This window comes from Thamnophis sirtalis, unplaced genomic scaffold (assembly GCF_051295495.1).
Source record: "Thamnophis sirtalis isolate CommonGarterSnake01/CBP01778 unplaced genomic scaffold, rThaSir2_p1.2 scaffold_6, whole genome shotgun sequence".
NCBI lineage: Eukaryota > Metazoa > Chordata > Lepidosauria > Squamata > Natricidae > Thamnophis > Thamnophis sirtalis.
In genome coordinates this window covers 118,490,292-118,506,098 of record NW_028261386.1, presented here as the reverse complement: position 1 = coordinate 118,506,098, position 15,807 = coordinate 118,490,292, and the positions used below count along the sequence as shown (strand labels likewise).

The 15,807-nt window shown below is 36.4% G+C and overlaps 1 protein-coding gene across 2 annotated transcripts in view; it reads left to right on the top strand.

Moving 5' to 3' along the window:
• Window positions 1-15,807, top strand: part of DOP1A (DOP1 leucine zipper like protein A) — a 56,598-nt gene that overhangs the window by 20,934 nt on the left and 19,857 nt on the right. The window contains exons 9-19 of one of the 2 annotated variants that reach the window (XM_087718818.1): window positions 599-707; window positions 1,730-1,850; window positions 2,713-2,832; window positions 3,858-3,972; window positions 4,378-4,407; window positions 4,696-4,926; window positions 6,734-7,367; window positions 9,343-9,617; window positions 11,619-11,771; window positions 13,545-13,645; window positions 14,885-15,144. In XM_087718818.1, the coding sequence (XP_087574944.1) occupies window positions 599-707; window positions 1,730-1,850; window positions 2,713-2,832; window positions 3,858-3,972; window positions 4,378-4,407; window positions 4,696-4,926; window positions 6,734-7,367; window positions 9,343-9,617; window positions 11,619-11,771; window positions 13,545-13,645; window positions 14,885-15,144 (2,149 nt within the window). The remainder of the gene's footprint in view (window positions 1-598; window positions 708-1,729; window positions 1,851-2,712; window positions 2,833-3,857; window positions 3,973-4,377; window positions 4,408-4,695; window positions 4,927-6,733; window positions 7,368-9,342; window positions 9,618-11,618; window positions 11,772-13,544; window positions 13,646-14,884; window positions 15,145-15,807) is intronic. The other variant, XM_087718819.1, reaches the window with a different exon arrangement.

The window sequence follows — 15,807 nt, the reverse complement described above, 5'->3', positions numbered from 1 at the left end:
TTTAAATATTATAGGACTTCTGAAAAATCCAGATCTTAATTATTCTTTAGGAAACCATGAATGAGGGCCAAACTTTCCTAGGGAATAAGTTGTTTCAAGCGAAGGAAGCTGTCAAAATATCCACCTTCTCTGTCTCCTCTAACTTTTAGCAGGCACTTTATTCACCCAGATTAGGTGGACAGAATTCACTTGGAATAGGTAATTTCTAAATTATCCAGGCCCTGAGACATTTAAGACTTTACAAATATTAATCAGTACTTCATATTGCGGTTGGAAAGAAACAAATAACCAATGCAGCTCTCATAACTGAAAGATTATGTGGCAATGCCATGATTGTCCAGTAAGCATGTAGGCAACTCCATTTTGCACCAGTGGTGTTTTTAAGGTGGTATTCAGTGACAGCCCTGTGAAGTGTGAATGGCGATAGAGGAGGTACGAAGGAAAAGGGAATAAGTAACTGTCTTCCACAACTCTTTCTTATGTCATATTTCTTCCATGGATTCTTCCCGTTAACCAGATTTGTATGTGAGCTTGTATTTAGCCTAAATTCTCATAAATGCATACAAATATTTTTATTTTAAAGTATTTTCTCTTACAGGCTATGGTGGGAATTCTGCAAGTCAATGTGCATAGTGAAGAGAGCACATTGATGCAAGATCTAAAGCCTTTTCGGATTCTTATCAGTTTACTGGACAAACCTGAGTTAGGTAACTAAATATTAATTGACATTTGTGTATTTGAGCATATCTCAAGTGTTGTGTATCCCAAGTGAGAGGATCCTAGATTTTTTTTAAAAAAACTAGCTTGAACTTTCCAAGTACATGTGTTCATATACTATAAATGAAACAGTAATCCTGATTTTATAGTTAACCTTTCCTCCTAACCTTCTCTTGCCATCCAAATTACTGCTTCTTTTGTCCTGTCTTCAAATGCTGTTGCCAGCCTATTTACCCTGTAGATTAGTGAGGCCGAGTTATTGTCATAGAGAATAGAGTAGCAAAGTTGGTGCTAGTCCAGGGGAGTGCTGGGAAAGGTTAAAACTGTGCTTAGGTAACAATCATGGGAAATTATATGGGGATCTAACAACTGTCTACCAGTGGAGGGATATAAATGAAGTGAGATATATCAGCAGGAAAATTTGGGGTCAAATCGCAGGAAAATACACATCATATAAGTAATACATAAGCAATGATACAAGTAATACATAAGTAATAATACAAGAAAAATGGCACTAGGGATAACCAAGATTGTAGATTAAGTACCAATGGTAATATGCACAGGTTAAGAATTCATAAAACAAACAGAATGGTGGGTATCCTATTAGTGCATTGTACTTCCAATACCAAAATACCAATTTTCAACAGTTTACAGAGCATTTTTATTCCAGCTATTAATGTAAAAATTATTTTGCCCAGTCACTTAGTTTCATAGTATTAGTGACATAATGTCTAGAATAAAATGTATGTAAACACTTTGCAATTGTGTCAGTGGCCCCTTTCAGATAATTACACTTAATAATTGAAATCAATGAGACATAAACCAGTAAATATTCATACAGTGAATGCATAATTATTTGTTTTCCTTGTAAGAATCAGCTTTATAGTGCAAATATTTTTTTTCTCAGCACTTCAACTGCAGTGAAAATATGCTGATCAAATCTCTTCAATAAAAATACATACAGTGCAAAATAGTTTATCAATATAATTGCAATTCTTTCCCCTGTTTTTAGGACCTGTAATATTAGAAGATGTATTGATTGAAGTATTTAGGACATTGTACACCCAGTGCAAAGCGGAACTGGATCTTCAGATGGAGTCTTCCTTCAGTAAGGATCATACTCAACTAAGCAGGTGATTAGGAGGAAGGGGGAAAGAAAAAAATTGCTACCATGATAGCCCTGATCATTCAGTTTCTCCCAGGAATATAAGGCTGCTGTTAATTAATTTTCTGCCAATAGCCACCTTCCATGCTGATTGGGCAAAAAAAGGTATGCAGAAAATTGAGGGGGGTGGACATTATGTCACAAAATAGGTGATCATTTGGACAATTTTTCTGACATTTTTCCCCCTTGACCCACAAGAGGTTCACTTCTTTTGAGATGTGTTTTGATTTCTTAGTTGAGTCTGCAGCTCCGATATTTCCAGGCGGTCCCCAATTCAGATATTAACCAGACCCCAGTTAGCTTCTGAATACAAACTAGATTAATCAAGTTACACTTACACCGTAATGGTTGGCTACTATTAGAAAGTGCCATAAGTCATTAGTAAGCATCCTACTTCTCTTTTCTGCCACCTTATTGTGCTCTTTTGGTCCGTAACGCTCTGCTAGCACTGCTGGTATTTCCTTTACTTCTTGTCACTTTCATGAAGTTAAATGAATGTGGGACAAATGAAAACTTGTTATAGGGAAAGAGGTTTTTTTTTTTTTCCAATTTCTTCAGCCACTCTCTTATACATGAGTTCCAGGAAATTCGTGGAGGGCAGCAGACATTTTTATTTTGCCCACATTTTTCAATGCTTTTTATTTTTTAATATAGATGAAGTATCATTAAATGTCATATGTGGAAAAGATAGTAAAAGTGAGAGAGAGCTGAAAAAACTCAGAAGGAAAAGATGGTGATAAAATGAAACATTGCTGTTAAGAACCAGAGAAATAAGTTTGAATTAGGAATATGTATACATATTTCACTGAGCTGTTGTGCTTTTCTTTCAGCAAGTTGAGGGAAAATAAGAAAACCGCAGAGTTGATTAAAACTGCCAATCTTCTGTTTAATTCTTTTGAGCCTTATTATATGTGGGACTACATTGCCCGTTGGTTTGAAGAATGCTGTAGGTAAGGTACATTTCATATAAGTATATTACTGTTGAAAAGGTATATTTTATAAATCATCGTTATTTTAGCCATTTTCTATCCACTGCAGCATGAAGGGCTCTTCCGCATGTTTTATAAATAAGGTTTCCTATTCTTTGAGAAAATAACAGAATTGGTTCATTTCTTATCTGAAGGAAAGAAAAGCTGCATAATTCCAAATTATCGAAGCGACCTGTCTTTTAGAAGTGGAGGGCTGATGCAGAATGTGTTACTTTAGTCTTTTGAGAGAGTGTGCACTGGTCATGCTATCACATAATTTCTGTCTTGATGATTTTCAAAACATGCTGGACTCTAGTGACAGGCATTGGTTTTAGGATATGTGAAAGTCTGATTTGCTTAGTCTATAATGATCCCTTCAGATGCACAAGTTATAAAGCATGATTTTGCATAGGGATCTTTATCCTGGAAAAAAATGACAGGAGGTGATTTTTAACTCCCTGTTAAAACTTTTGCCCTTTAAGAAGTTGTTCTGGAGAGTTCGGGAATTCCACAAAATAGTGTATGAGTTTGTAAAGGGCAGGGGATTCAGGGTCATTACAGCCTAATCCTTGGGAAATAATAATAGTGATTAAACAGAAACACAAATTCTTAATTGCTTGTTTCAAATTCTGATTTTAAAAAAATATATTTGAAGAGTTATTTATTTTTTGCAATTGAAATACAGCTGTTATTTCCACTGCTGCTTTATTGTCATTTATTGGTTGATTTGATTTGTAGGGCTGTCTATCACCTAAGTGACTCTGAGTAGCTTACAACAGCTAAAACAACAATCCAATAAATAAACAAGTTAAAAACTATAATGCAAATACATAAAACATTGATAAGCCATTTAAAACAAAAATAACCATATTTATAACATAAAGAGTTATAAACCATGTGTATTACATTATAAAATAATAGTTTAAAAAATCACCGTCATCTATTTACAGTTTCTACTCATGCAGATGCTGTGCTACCAATGCCTAAACTCTTGCTTGAATTCATAGGCGGACTCTACATGCTCGATTACAGGCCGTGCCTGGAGGTGCTAGTGAAGCTGCTGAATTCCCTCTTACCAACTTCTGCCTTCTGGTTGATTTTTTGTTGGATATAGTCTCTTTGGTAAGATTCCCTTTTTTCATTCTGACTATAGTTTTCCTAACAGTTGTCTTTTGTTTTATAAAATAGATGAGCTGGAGAAGTCTTTGACTTTAAATCATATAACAAACAATATTGCAGACTCTGAATATATTAACAATTAGAAGTTATAAGATAGAGACTAGTCTTTTTTTATATGTAAGATCTGTTTTACTTCTTGTACGGTAATTTCTCTTTTTGTAAATTACTCATTACTATTCTGCTTTGTAGATTAACTTTTTTTGTTAAATCTGCTAAATAACAGTAGTTCTTTTGCATGCATCGTAACTACCTGATAGATAACAATATATGTTAATGGAAGCTCTTGAAAATGCTTTTCTCCTACTGTCTTGCTTTTATCTTCAAATTCTTTGCTTTTTCATTTCAAAGCCTACTAGAAGTATGAGAGTGCTTTGTCAGGTATGGCATTCTTATTGTTTTTTAAATTAAAATCGATCTTTTGCCTATTTGCTTTGGCCCCTTCCATCCCCAGGCCCCGTATTATAACCCATCAAGTTTCGTAGTATTAAAGAGAAGTCTGGAAATATTATATCAGTCTTCTGGATTAAGTTATTAATATAACTGAATATGTTATTTCTTTTTTTTATCGATTTCTGGAATTTGATTGCACGTTTACATTGTAGTTACAATTCACTAGATTAATAAAAGAGGGATTATTTAATAGGAAGCTTTTTATTTTGTTTTTAGGAAACCTATATTGAAATACAAACAGAACATCTGCCTCAGCTTTTACTTAGAATGATCTCTGCACTGACAAGCCATCTTCAGACACTGCACTTGTGTGAGCTGACTGATTCCTTGAAACTCTGCTCAAAGATTCTTAGCAAAGTTCAACCTCCACTGTTATCGGCCGGTACTGATGGTGTCCTACAGTTACCAAACAGACACAGTGCTATCAAAGAATGGGAAGAGAAAAAGGTAACTGCAGATGTTCTTGCTTTGTTTAAAGATTACAGAGTAGCTTTTTTTTTTTAAAGGCAAGCTGTCAACTATTATTCTGCTGCTTGAAAGTCAGTGACCTTTTAGAGCAAGGGTGTCAAACTCCAGGCTCGCAGGGAAAACAGTGAGGGACAGGCCCATGGTTCCTCTGCCAGTGAAAACAGAGCTCCGTTTTCACTGGCAGACGGTTGCAGGAGAACGTTGCAGCTGGAAATGGAGTTTAGGAGCCCATTTTCGCTGGCAGAGCGCTCAGGCGACCACAGGTGCCTCCCACATGAATGACATCGAGCTGGCCACACCCACCCTGGTCACACCCACCTCGGCTCTCCTGAGGTCAAACACAACCCTGATGCAGCCCTCAATGAAATTGAGTTTAACACCCTTGTTCTAGGAATAGGTAGGTTATCACTATTTCTGAGATCTTATCTTTCTTTGTATATTTTCTGTGCTAAAGCCTGTCTTGGGTTCTCTGTGTTCCACAGCAACATAGCTTGGAAGCTTGTTTTCATTGTCTCCAATAACAGAAGAAAGTTTAGAAGCTGTTTCCTGCCTTTTACAGTCCATAGAGCAATACCACATTTCCCTGAAGCTAAAGATAATAACGAAACCTTAGTATTGCTAACCTCTTCAGGTTTCAATGTCTAACATTTTGAAGTTACAGGGAAAAGTAGGAGAGGGGAGATAAAAATAATTGGGGGGAGGAGGGAATTGAAGTATATACAGAATTTATTTTTATACTGTCAATAAAAATTGAAAATAAGATAATAATACAACAACAGTATGTACAATTTCACTAGCTCATAATTATTTTATATTTGAACTTATTAAATATAAATATCTAATTTAGTCACATAACAATTATGATTACTAATGGAATATATTTTTAAATGTTGATTTTGTTATTAATGTAACCATAAGTGCAGACCTGGCCTATTTTAATTTTGTCAGTTCATAACTTGAAAAACAAAGTTGAAGATGGAAGAAACTATTAGCAGGAAAATAAGAGAGAATTATATCCTAGCCAAGAGCACTTTATCTAGCCTCTAAGCAAAAATCAGATCAGGCTCTGAATCATCTTTTCCTCTCTGGAGAAAATGGCAATGGCTCTGAAGCCACAAATATAGCTGGTTCTTGAGCTGCACTACTACTTGCCCTCTGTGTATAGGAACTGTACTGCTCTGCTATATTATATAAAGGCCTTCCTTTTACTAGTTATTGTCAAAAGCTTGTTTTGGCAGGCTTTATTGACAAAGTGGCCTGCAAAACCAAAGGCAAACCAGATAAAATTATATGGAGAGATAATCACAGTAATTTATTAGTACTAAACAGAACAGGAAGGCTTTAGATTTATTAAACACTTCTGTAGATTCAAATACATCATTTTAGATGTAATTTGCTATCAAGATGCATCAAATAATTTAATAGTCATATTTAACTTCATTTAAATGGCTCAGACTCAAAAGTTTCTCGTACGTTAGAATTCAGTGAGACTTTACTTAATTATGGTTTAATTTATGAACCATTAACTTCCTTAAGGAAATGTTATCATCCTATTCCATGTTGTTCAAGAATGAAGAGACCGCATAGTATTGAACAGGATTGCCTCAGTCTGAATTTTATGTGGGATTTGTAAATTGAAGGATCATTAAAGTTCCAAAATAAGTTGTAGAAGTATACAATAAGAAAAAAGAAACAGACTTTTGCAGTTGCCTTTTACTTGTAATCTAAAAAGAGAGAAGGGCTACTTTGTGTTATTTAAATCTTAATCTTCTTCTGTCTTGAATAGATGCCCCTAGTTGCTGTAGAAAATCCCAACGACATATTTGAGGATGGCGAAAATCCCCCAAGCAGTCGATCATCTGAAAGTGGATTTACTGAGTTTGTACAATACCAAGCAGATACAACTGAAGAGATTGACAGGATGTTGAGTGGGGGTTCCGGAGTACCTGCCATCCCCCTTATGGGCAGTACCTCCTCCGAGACAGAGTCTGCCTCAACAGTGGGTTCAGAGGAAACCATTGTACAGCCTCCGTCCAAGTTGACCCAAGGGACCGGATCTCGAAGTGGGAAGACAATGACAATTCAAAAGACTGCAATGCAGTGCTGTTTGGAATATGTCCAACAGTTTTTAACCAGATTTATCAACCTCTACATCATTCCAAGCAATTCATTGTCTCGGCCTTTGGCAACAGGGATTCAGGAGGACCTTGTAAGAGGGAAAGGAGAGACTGCACAATGCACAAGAGAGTCGCAAGGAGATGCATCCAGAGGGAAAAAAACAGCTAAGAAGACAACACCAAAAGAGTACCTCTCTGCATTCATAGCTGCATGTCAGCTCTTTCTTGAATGTTCAAGTTTTCCAGTTTACATTGCAGAAGGAAACCATCCCTCTGAAATCCATCCAGAGAAAGCAGATATTGGTAAGTAATTATGTATATGATATCTAAGGTTTTTTTATATTGGATTGAACCTTGGGATTTGGAGGGAAGAGGGAGATTATTTCTACATTGCTTTTTGTTCCCTGCTTTTTGTAAGCAAAGACAAACAATGTTTCCATTGTATGGGAAATTAAAATAAAAGTTAGAGATATGCTGAGACATAATTTTGAGAATCAATTGGAAGTCTGCTCCAGACTAATGTGCATTTGGCATATTAGTGTGCATCAGAATTCACATGACATGACATTGAGTTAAATACACATATTTACATTTTAGTGCATGTTTATGACATACTAACATTGGTCAGATTTGCATAACATAATTAATCAAAGAAGTATGTTGTTTGGACCTGCTAATCCACTCAAGCATAATTTAATCTAATTGTTAATCAAACTGTTTTCCCCTGTTTAGGGCAAACCAGAAACCTAGTCAACCAGTTATTCAAGCCCCAGATACTCAGGTCTCTCTAGAAATGAAACAAATAGAGGTGCTATATTACAAACATTGCTGCCATCACATAGAAGCCACAAAATATGCCTTGCAATAGACTGAATGGATGCAGAGTCCAAGCTACATTTCTTTAAAAAAATGAATTTTTAAGTAGCCCTGCTGTGATGGAATCTGGGTGGCATACATCAACTGCTGATGGGTGACCAATGTTAAGGGTTCGTTCACATAATGAAAAGCTTTTGGTTGATACACTTGGAACTAGAACTTTTCAATGGAGAGGAGGAGACTAATAATAGTATAGTTTTATTAGTCTTCAAGAACTCTGGGAGTTTTTCTTCTTTGATCATGTTCTAGGTTAATTTTAGGGATTTCCAGATATGAGGACTTCTTTTATAATTTTCAGCAAGGGCCATGTTGACTTGGAAATTCTTGTGGTTGAATTTACACATCTTGAAGTCTCTGGATTGTGGAAAGCTGTTCTAGAGTCTTAAAAATGGCTACAGTTTCTCCTCCAAGTCCCTTCTTATATGTGACATCTGATTCTGTTTTTAATACTATATAATCAGTCTGGGTTTTTCTTTATGTGGCACTTGAACTCATGTTCAAGTTGTAAGAGCCAAGGTGGCACAGTGGTTAACATCAGTATTTTCGGCCATTTAGGTTTGCATTACTTTTTGCTATACAGTATATGTTGTATTTTGCTTTATCCAATATTGGTTTTGCTTTTTCCAACAGATTATAGTTGCTGTATTTGCACAAGCTCAATGCACCATAATGTTATGTGTCCATCATGAACCTGGCATACAATAAAGACATTTTATTCCTAGTTTTTCATTATTATCTGTATAAATTCATATAGGTCTGAAAATTCAGACACCACCCCTCCCCCACCTACACTTTTGCTTTAATGGCATCTATAAATCAGAATGCCGAATGTCTTAGTGATATAAGTAGAATAGTCCTAGAATACATTCATTTGCCCCATTCCCTTCTCTCTTCTACATTATCTTTTCTTCTCTGTTTAATCTTTACAGATCACAAATTTAGATGCTGGTCACATACAAAAAAGCTGTTTTAGATAGGATAACATGTATAATGAATAGTTAATAGATTCCCCCCCCCCCTTTAATTTATATCACAAATGGTTTTTGGGTCATGAGTTTCAAAACCGAAGTTTTACATGTTAAGGTGCTAGCAAAGGTGCTATAGCAAAAAGGCATAATTAACCGTAAACAACATATTCTCTGATTAGAATTGTCTAAGCTGAATGGCCTTTCCCATCTTGCCCTTCATTAAAAGTTACCAAACAGAAGAATTACGTTGTTTCTTTCATCATCCATCGTATTAGGTATCCCAAAACTATAAATGAAGTCATATAATGATGTGATGATAGTTGAGTAGATAAGCAAGAGGGAAAGAATGTTATCCAGCTGTAAGTGAAATATAATAAGATGTATATAATGCATTTATATTTTTATATAATACAAATATATTTCTTTCTTTCCAGATTGTGAGCAAGAGCAGCCCCTTTTGTGGCTTCAGACCCTTATGAATGCTTGCAGGCAAGCAAATGATTTTGGTGTCCAAAGCATTACTATTTCTTTAATAATGGACTTAGTTGGATTGACTCAGTCAATTGCTGTGGTCACTGGAGAAAACAGGAACAGTGTAGAAACAGCACAGCCTCTGAGTCCAAACCAGGGAAGAGTAGCTGTCGTTATCCGACCGCCTCTTATTCAAGGCAACCTCAGATATATGGCTGAAAAGACGGATTTTTTCAAGGTAGGGGAGATTATTCATAACATTTTTTTTAATAGTTAAGAGCTGATTTGGAGTGATTGTGTCAAGAACAGTACAGGTAATCCTCAGCTTACAACAGTTTATTGAGTGACTGTTCAAAGTTACAATGGAACTGTAAAAAAAATGATATGACCATTTTTCACAGTTACGACCATTCCCATGATCATGGGATCAAAATTCAGATGCTTGGCAACTGGTTCATATTTATGACCAGTGCTGTGTCCCAAGATTGTGCGATCACCTTTTGCGATCTTTTGACAAGCAAAGTCAATGTGGATGCAAGATTCACCTAACAATGAGCTTACTAACATAGCAACTGCAGGGATTCATTAAACGACGGTGGCCAGGAAGGTCGTAAAATGGGGCAATACTTATTTAACAAATGTCTCCCTTAACAACAGAAATTTTGGGCTCAATTATCTGTATCTGTACCATTAGGTAAACAAAATTCCCCTTGGTTTTCCTTGTCTTCTCCTACTTTCCATCAAAACTAGTTTGGAGAACCTCCAGAACAATTTCTGAGGATTCATGGGGAGCTGCAGGAGAAGGGGTCAGAAGGAGAATCACTCTGATCTCCTGTTCCGTGATGATGATGATGATGATGATGATGATGATGATGATGATGATGATGATCGCTGTCCCTTTCATTGATAGTGTTCAATTATATTATTTTTTCTCTAAAATTTAGTAACACTAAAAATTGTTACTATTTTACTGAGTAGATTTATCAAAATAATGTTGCTGAGATTCAGTATTAAGTATCATTCTCTAAGAAGTTTAGGTGGAATACAAACCTGTTTCTAGTTTGAGTTACCATTTTACAAAAGTTTGCCTTCTGGGCTTTTTATAGGCTTGGGTGAAAAAACATATGAGTGAAACTATTTTTATGCATTGGGGCTTTTTCTTCCTCTGCTCTCTGAAAAGTCTTGCCTCTGAATTGGCAGTGGGATTGTGGAATAATATAGGTCTGTGCTGGCAAACCTATGGCACACATGTCATAGGTGGCATGCAGAGCCATTTGTTAGGGCATGCTAGCCGTTGCCCTGTCAGCTCCAGCGTGCATGCGTGCACTGGCCAGTTGACTTCAGCCTTCATTTCAGCATTTTCATTTTCCCTGAAGCCTCCGGAGGGCGAAAAACAACCCAACACGCAAACTGGAAGTTTGGGAACAGACTTCTGGTTTGCGTGTTGGGGCGTTTTTTGCCCCCCGGAGGCTTCAGGGAGGCCTCCTGAAGCCTCCACAGGGCCGGGGGGGCGTGCATTTTCACCTCCTGAAATCTCTGGAGGGCAAAACATGGCCCTACGAGCAACCCAGAAGTTTAGCAATGGACTTCCGGGTTGCCCATAGGGCCATTTTTCTCCCTCCAGAGGCTTCAGGGACGAGGGAGAATGTTTTCTCCCTCCCCAGGCTCCTAGAAAGCCTCTAGAGCCTGGTGAGGGTGAAAAATGGGTCCCATCGGACACCAAAAGCAGGGGGAGGGCGGGGGTCACGCCCACGCATGACCCTCCCTGCGCTCCCCCTGGTTAGCCATCACTGCTATAGGATGTGACATGAGGAGCTGAAGTAGGAGGGAATTGACTGAATTATAAATGCTGGCTATTTATTATTTGTTTATCCGTTTGTATCTCACTCAAAACATCACACACGAGTATCTTACCATATGCAATCTTTATCACATCAGCTCTGCTCAAAAAATGGCTAAGGGGCAAATCGTTTGTCTGATGTCACTCAGAGAGCTCTATAATTGAATGAAAACTTCACCTGATCATTTGAGTTACCTTAGCCATAGCATTATGCTGGTTTTAAAGCATTGCACACAAAAGTGCCTTCCCCTTGTATGAGAATGACATTGCATTCAAGCAGAAATGTTTACCACTTTTATCAATAGCTGAAATAAACATCCAAAGGAAATCACATTGATTAAACGTTTTTTTTTAAAAAAACCAAATACTTATGTGATTATTTTGTTTTACTTTCCAAAGCATGTGGCATTAACTTTATGGGACCAACTGGGTGATGGGACACCCCAATACCATCAGAAGAGTGTGGAGCTTTTTTTCCAGTTGCATAATCTAGTTCCATCTTCTAGTATTTGTGAGGATGTTATCAGTCAGCAACTGACCCACAGAGACAAGGTAAACCTTTTTCCCCCCCTGAGTATTAATCCTCTTCTAATTTCTTTTCCCATGTTTATTTTCTTCTTGCAGACTTGATTGCTCTTCTAATTTTGTTCTGCTGCTGCATTTAGTTTACTTCTTAAATGGATCGTTCAAGTCATTTCTCTCTCTTTTCTCTTCCCCACTCCAGATGCTATCTGAATAGTTTTATTTCTTGTTTATATCATGATACATTCATTATGAAATAGTTAAAATAGTCTAATTATTTATGTATGACAAGATCTCACCCTTCTCATGTGGCAAAGTACTTGCAGTCTGAGCTGAACAGTTTATAATGTCAGTCTCACAAGAGTGTCAGGATACAATTCTGAACATTTTCACTTCAAATTTCTTTCTGAATAATATATTTAGGATCATGTACTGCTGAAATGATATTGTAATACCTGGTTTTTTCCATTAGGGTTACTGTTAGAGTTGTTTAGAAATGCTTTGATCATTGTTTGGGCAGTTGTAAGTGTATAATTGCAACAGACAGGAATCTTGTTTTATTCATTTATTATTGATTATTATTACATATTCTGCTTTTCTGAGAGTTTGAGACCCATGTCTGTACTCAATTTCTGCAACAATCACTCTGTGAAGTACCATATTTTTTGGAGTATAAGATGCACCTTTTTCCCCTCAAAAAAGGGTAAATCTGGGTGCATCTTATATACTGAATACAGCATTTTGGCCTCCCGAAACCCCACCCCCTTTGCAAAAATGGCTGTGCAGAGTCTTTAGGAGGCTTGCAGGTGCTCCTGGGGGCTGGGAAGAGCAAAAATGAGCAGAAAGTGGGCCATTTCTTGCTCGTTTTTGCCCTCCCCCAGCCCCCAGGAGCACTCTACAAGCCTCCTAAAGGCTATGCATGCCCTTTTTTTTGACAAAAATGGGCCCGTTTTTGTGAAAAATGGGCCATTTTTTGGAGGTCTGCAGAGTGCAAAAACTTATTTTTTTAATTTGCCTCTTCAAAATCTTGGTGGATCTTATACTCCGGTGCGTCTTATACTCCGAAAAATACGGTATGTTCTACTGAAATAGGTTTATTGATCCTAGCTTATTCAATCTCTAGTAAATTCAATCATCTAATGAGTCCTGTTATCAAATGAGATTTGGACTTGGATTGTACCTGTCCAGATCTAGCACATTAACTGCTGCGTGAGACTCTCATTGTTTTTTGTCTTGGAATTATAGGTGGACATTTATTGTATGAGCATCCTTTCCTGTAGGTCCCCATGCATCCTTTGATGGATCCTCCAGTCCCCTTCAGGGCAGGTTTTTGAGGGTGCACGAAAGGGAGAATCAGTTCCTAGCTAAATACACTGATGTCATGGACCAGTTTAATACTGCATAGGTCTTAAATTTGTAAAAATAGTTCCTCAACCTTTGGGGGAGAGGATTATGTCTCATTCTGAAATTTGTATACTGTACCTTCTTCTGCCTCAAAGATTGCTACTTGTGATGTAGAGTTTTGCTCCTTGCCATTTCATGACATTGTAATTTTGAAAATTCTCGATGATTACAGCAAGTAAAAACTCTTTTTTAGTTTCATAGAAATACAATTGTAAACCACCAACAATGCTCTGGATTGGAAAGCTTAAAATTATTATTGTTGTTCTTCTTGTTCTTTCAGACTGATAATGGGGAAAGAAATACACTAAAGCTACATTGATTGTTGCTGATTTAGACAATTTTCTCCTTACCCAATTTGCTGGATTATATTAAGAGTTTATTTGTTCCTTCATTTTGTAGAAAATCAGAATGGAAGCTCATGCAAAGTTTTCAGTCCTTTGGCATCTCACTAGAGACCTGCATATTAACAAGTCCTCATCATATGGTCGTTCATTTGACAGGTTAGTTATATAGATGAAATAGAAAATTATTAAGTATTATGTAATAAAATCACATATATATATTTCTGTAATAGCGAGTTCATGCTTATAGAAGTTTCCAGAATAAAATAGTTTTGAAACTTTAAAAAATTCTACTCTGATAAATTGATATTGTAGTGAATAAATATTCTTTGGAAAACAAGAAAGGATAAAGTTGATGACCAAATTCAGTTTTCAGCTTATCAGAAATAATATTTATTATTTACATGTATATACAGTGCATGGAGATTTGACCCAATTTGAAAGTTTAAGTAGAAAAAAATCTGTCACAATGCCTGTTTTAAACTTGTTCCTATATATGACCTGATAGAAAGATAGAAATAAATATTTTATGACCAAGCAGCAATGACAGATAAAGTGATTTCATCTGATCTAATAGTACATGATCAAAACAATTTCAAAGTTCACTCGTCAAGTAGCTATTTAAGTTTTAGAAATATTTAATGTGAAATTAACTGTGTTGAGGAATAATTTTTGAAAAAAATGTTAACATGGGTAGCCCACTGTGAGGATTTGCTGGTAATTTAACTTCATTGCCTCTCCAACAGCGTGATCCTTTCTATTCTCACCAATCTTTTCTATTGGTATTCAATAGATCTTATTCTTTTCTGATTAAAACATAATGTAAAATGTATTGAAAATTTTAGTACTGATATTAATACCTTTTTGTCCAGGCAAAACAGTAATTTTTCTTCATTTTCTGAGACATTAATTGTTGCATATCAAATCATATTGATTGCCAAATGACAGCCACTGAATATATCTGGAACTTGCCTCTCCTTACTAAACCCCACTGGCTTGACTAATACATTCATTAACTGATCTCATCCATGAAGTATCTAGTACTGGGCTGTTAAACTCCGGGCCCACGGGCCAGATGCATCACTCGCTGGCCACGCCCATGCTTGGTTTAGCAAAGAGGGGGATGAAGTCCCAATATGTCATATGACGCCGCCATGACAACATGAGTTTGACACCCCTGATCTAGTAGGTCTGTCTCCATTTCCCTGTTGGAAGGGGCAGGGAGAACTTTGCACTAGATTAAGGATTGACCCAAAGGAGTGGACCCCAGGAGCATTAATATCATCAGGTCAAGAGAATATTTGGCTTTCTCAGCTGGGAAACAAGAGTTTCAAAGCTTGTTTTTTTTTTTTTCCTTTTGGCCTGTTATTTTAATACAGATTTTCCCCCCTTCCTCAGATCCTTGTTTATCATGCTGGATAGTCTTAACAGCTTAGATGGCTCCACCTGGTCAGTTGGACAGGCCTGGTTAAATCAAGTCCTTCAAAGGCATGACATTGCAAGAGTCCTGGAACCTTTGCTTTTGCTGCTTCTCCATCCAAAAACCCAACGTATTTCTGTTCAAAGGGTACAGGCTGAATGGTACTGGAATAAATCTCCCTGTTATCTGGAAGATGAAAATGAAAAACATTTTATGCAGAAATTTAATAGTAGTGGTTGTAAGTACCACCTCATTAACCACTGATTTATCATTATATCCTCAATTTGTTATTATATTTATATCTTCAGTTTTCATATTATATTGATATAATGTAGCATAAAATAGCATTTTATATTTTATACTGTTTAATAACATTTTGTATCATAGTTTTTTTTATTTTACGTTAGTGAATTTATTTTGTTTTACATATGGATTTATATAATTATATAATTGGAACATTTTGGTTATATGGAGTTAAAAAATACCACAGGGTGACCTGCTAAAAGTGTGCAGGTGCATGATAATATATAAATAATACCTATTATAATGCAATATTCTTTCATATCCTTTCATTCACTCTTCACACTAGCAGAGTTTTCTGTGGATTTTCTCTTTTTATATTGGATATTATCTCATTTTTAAAGGAATGTTTGATCCAAAATTCTACATATCTTTCCTATATCCATAGCAATCAAGGATTTCTCTTTCATTTCAGAAGTGAACACTAATATTGTCCCTATTGCAGTTCTTGAATTTGTCAACAGAGTTTTACTCTGGACTCAAAATACCTACTGAACTGTAATTTAAACACTTCATTCCTGTTGGGCTCATATTGCAATGTTAACTTTTTAGCTTACGTCAGAAAGAACAGCTTAAAGGTGTCTTGCAGAAAAAGGTATTA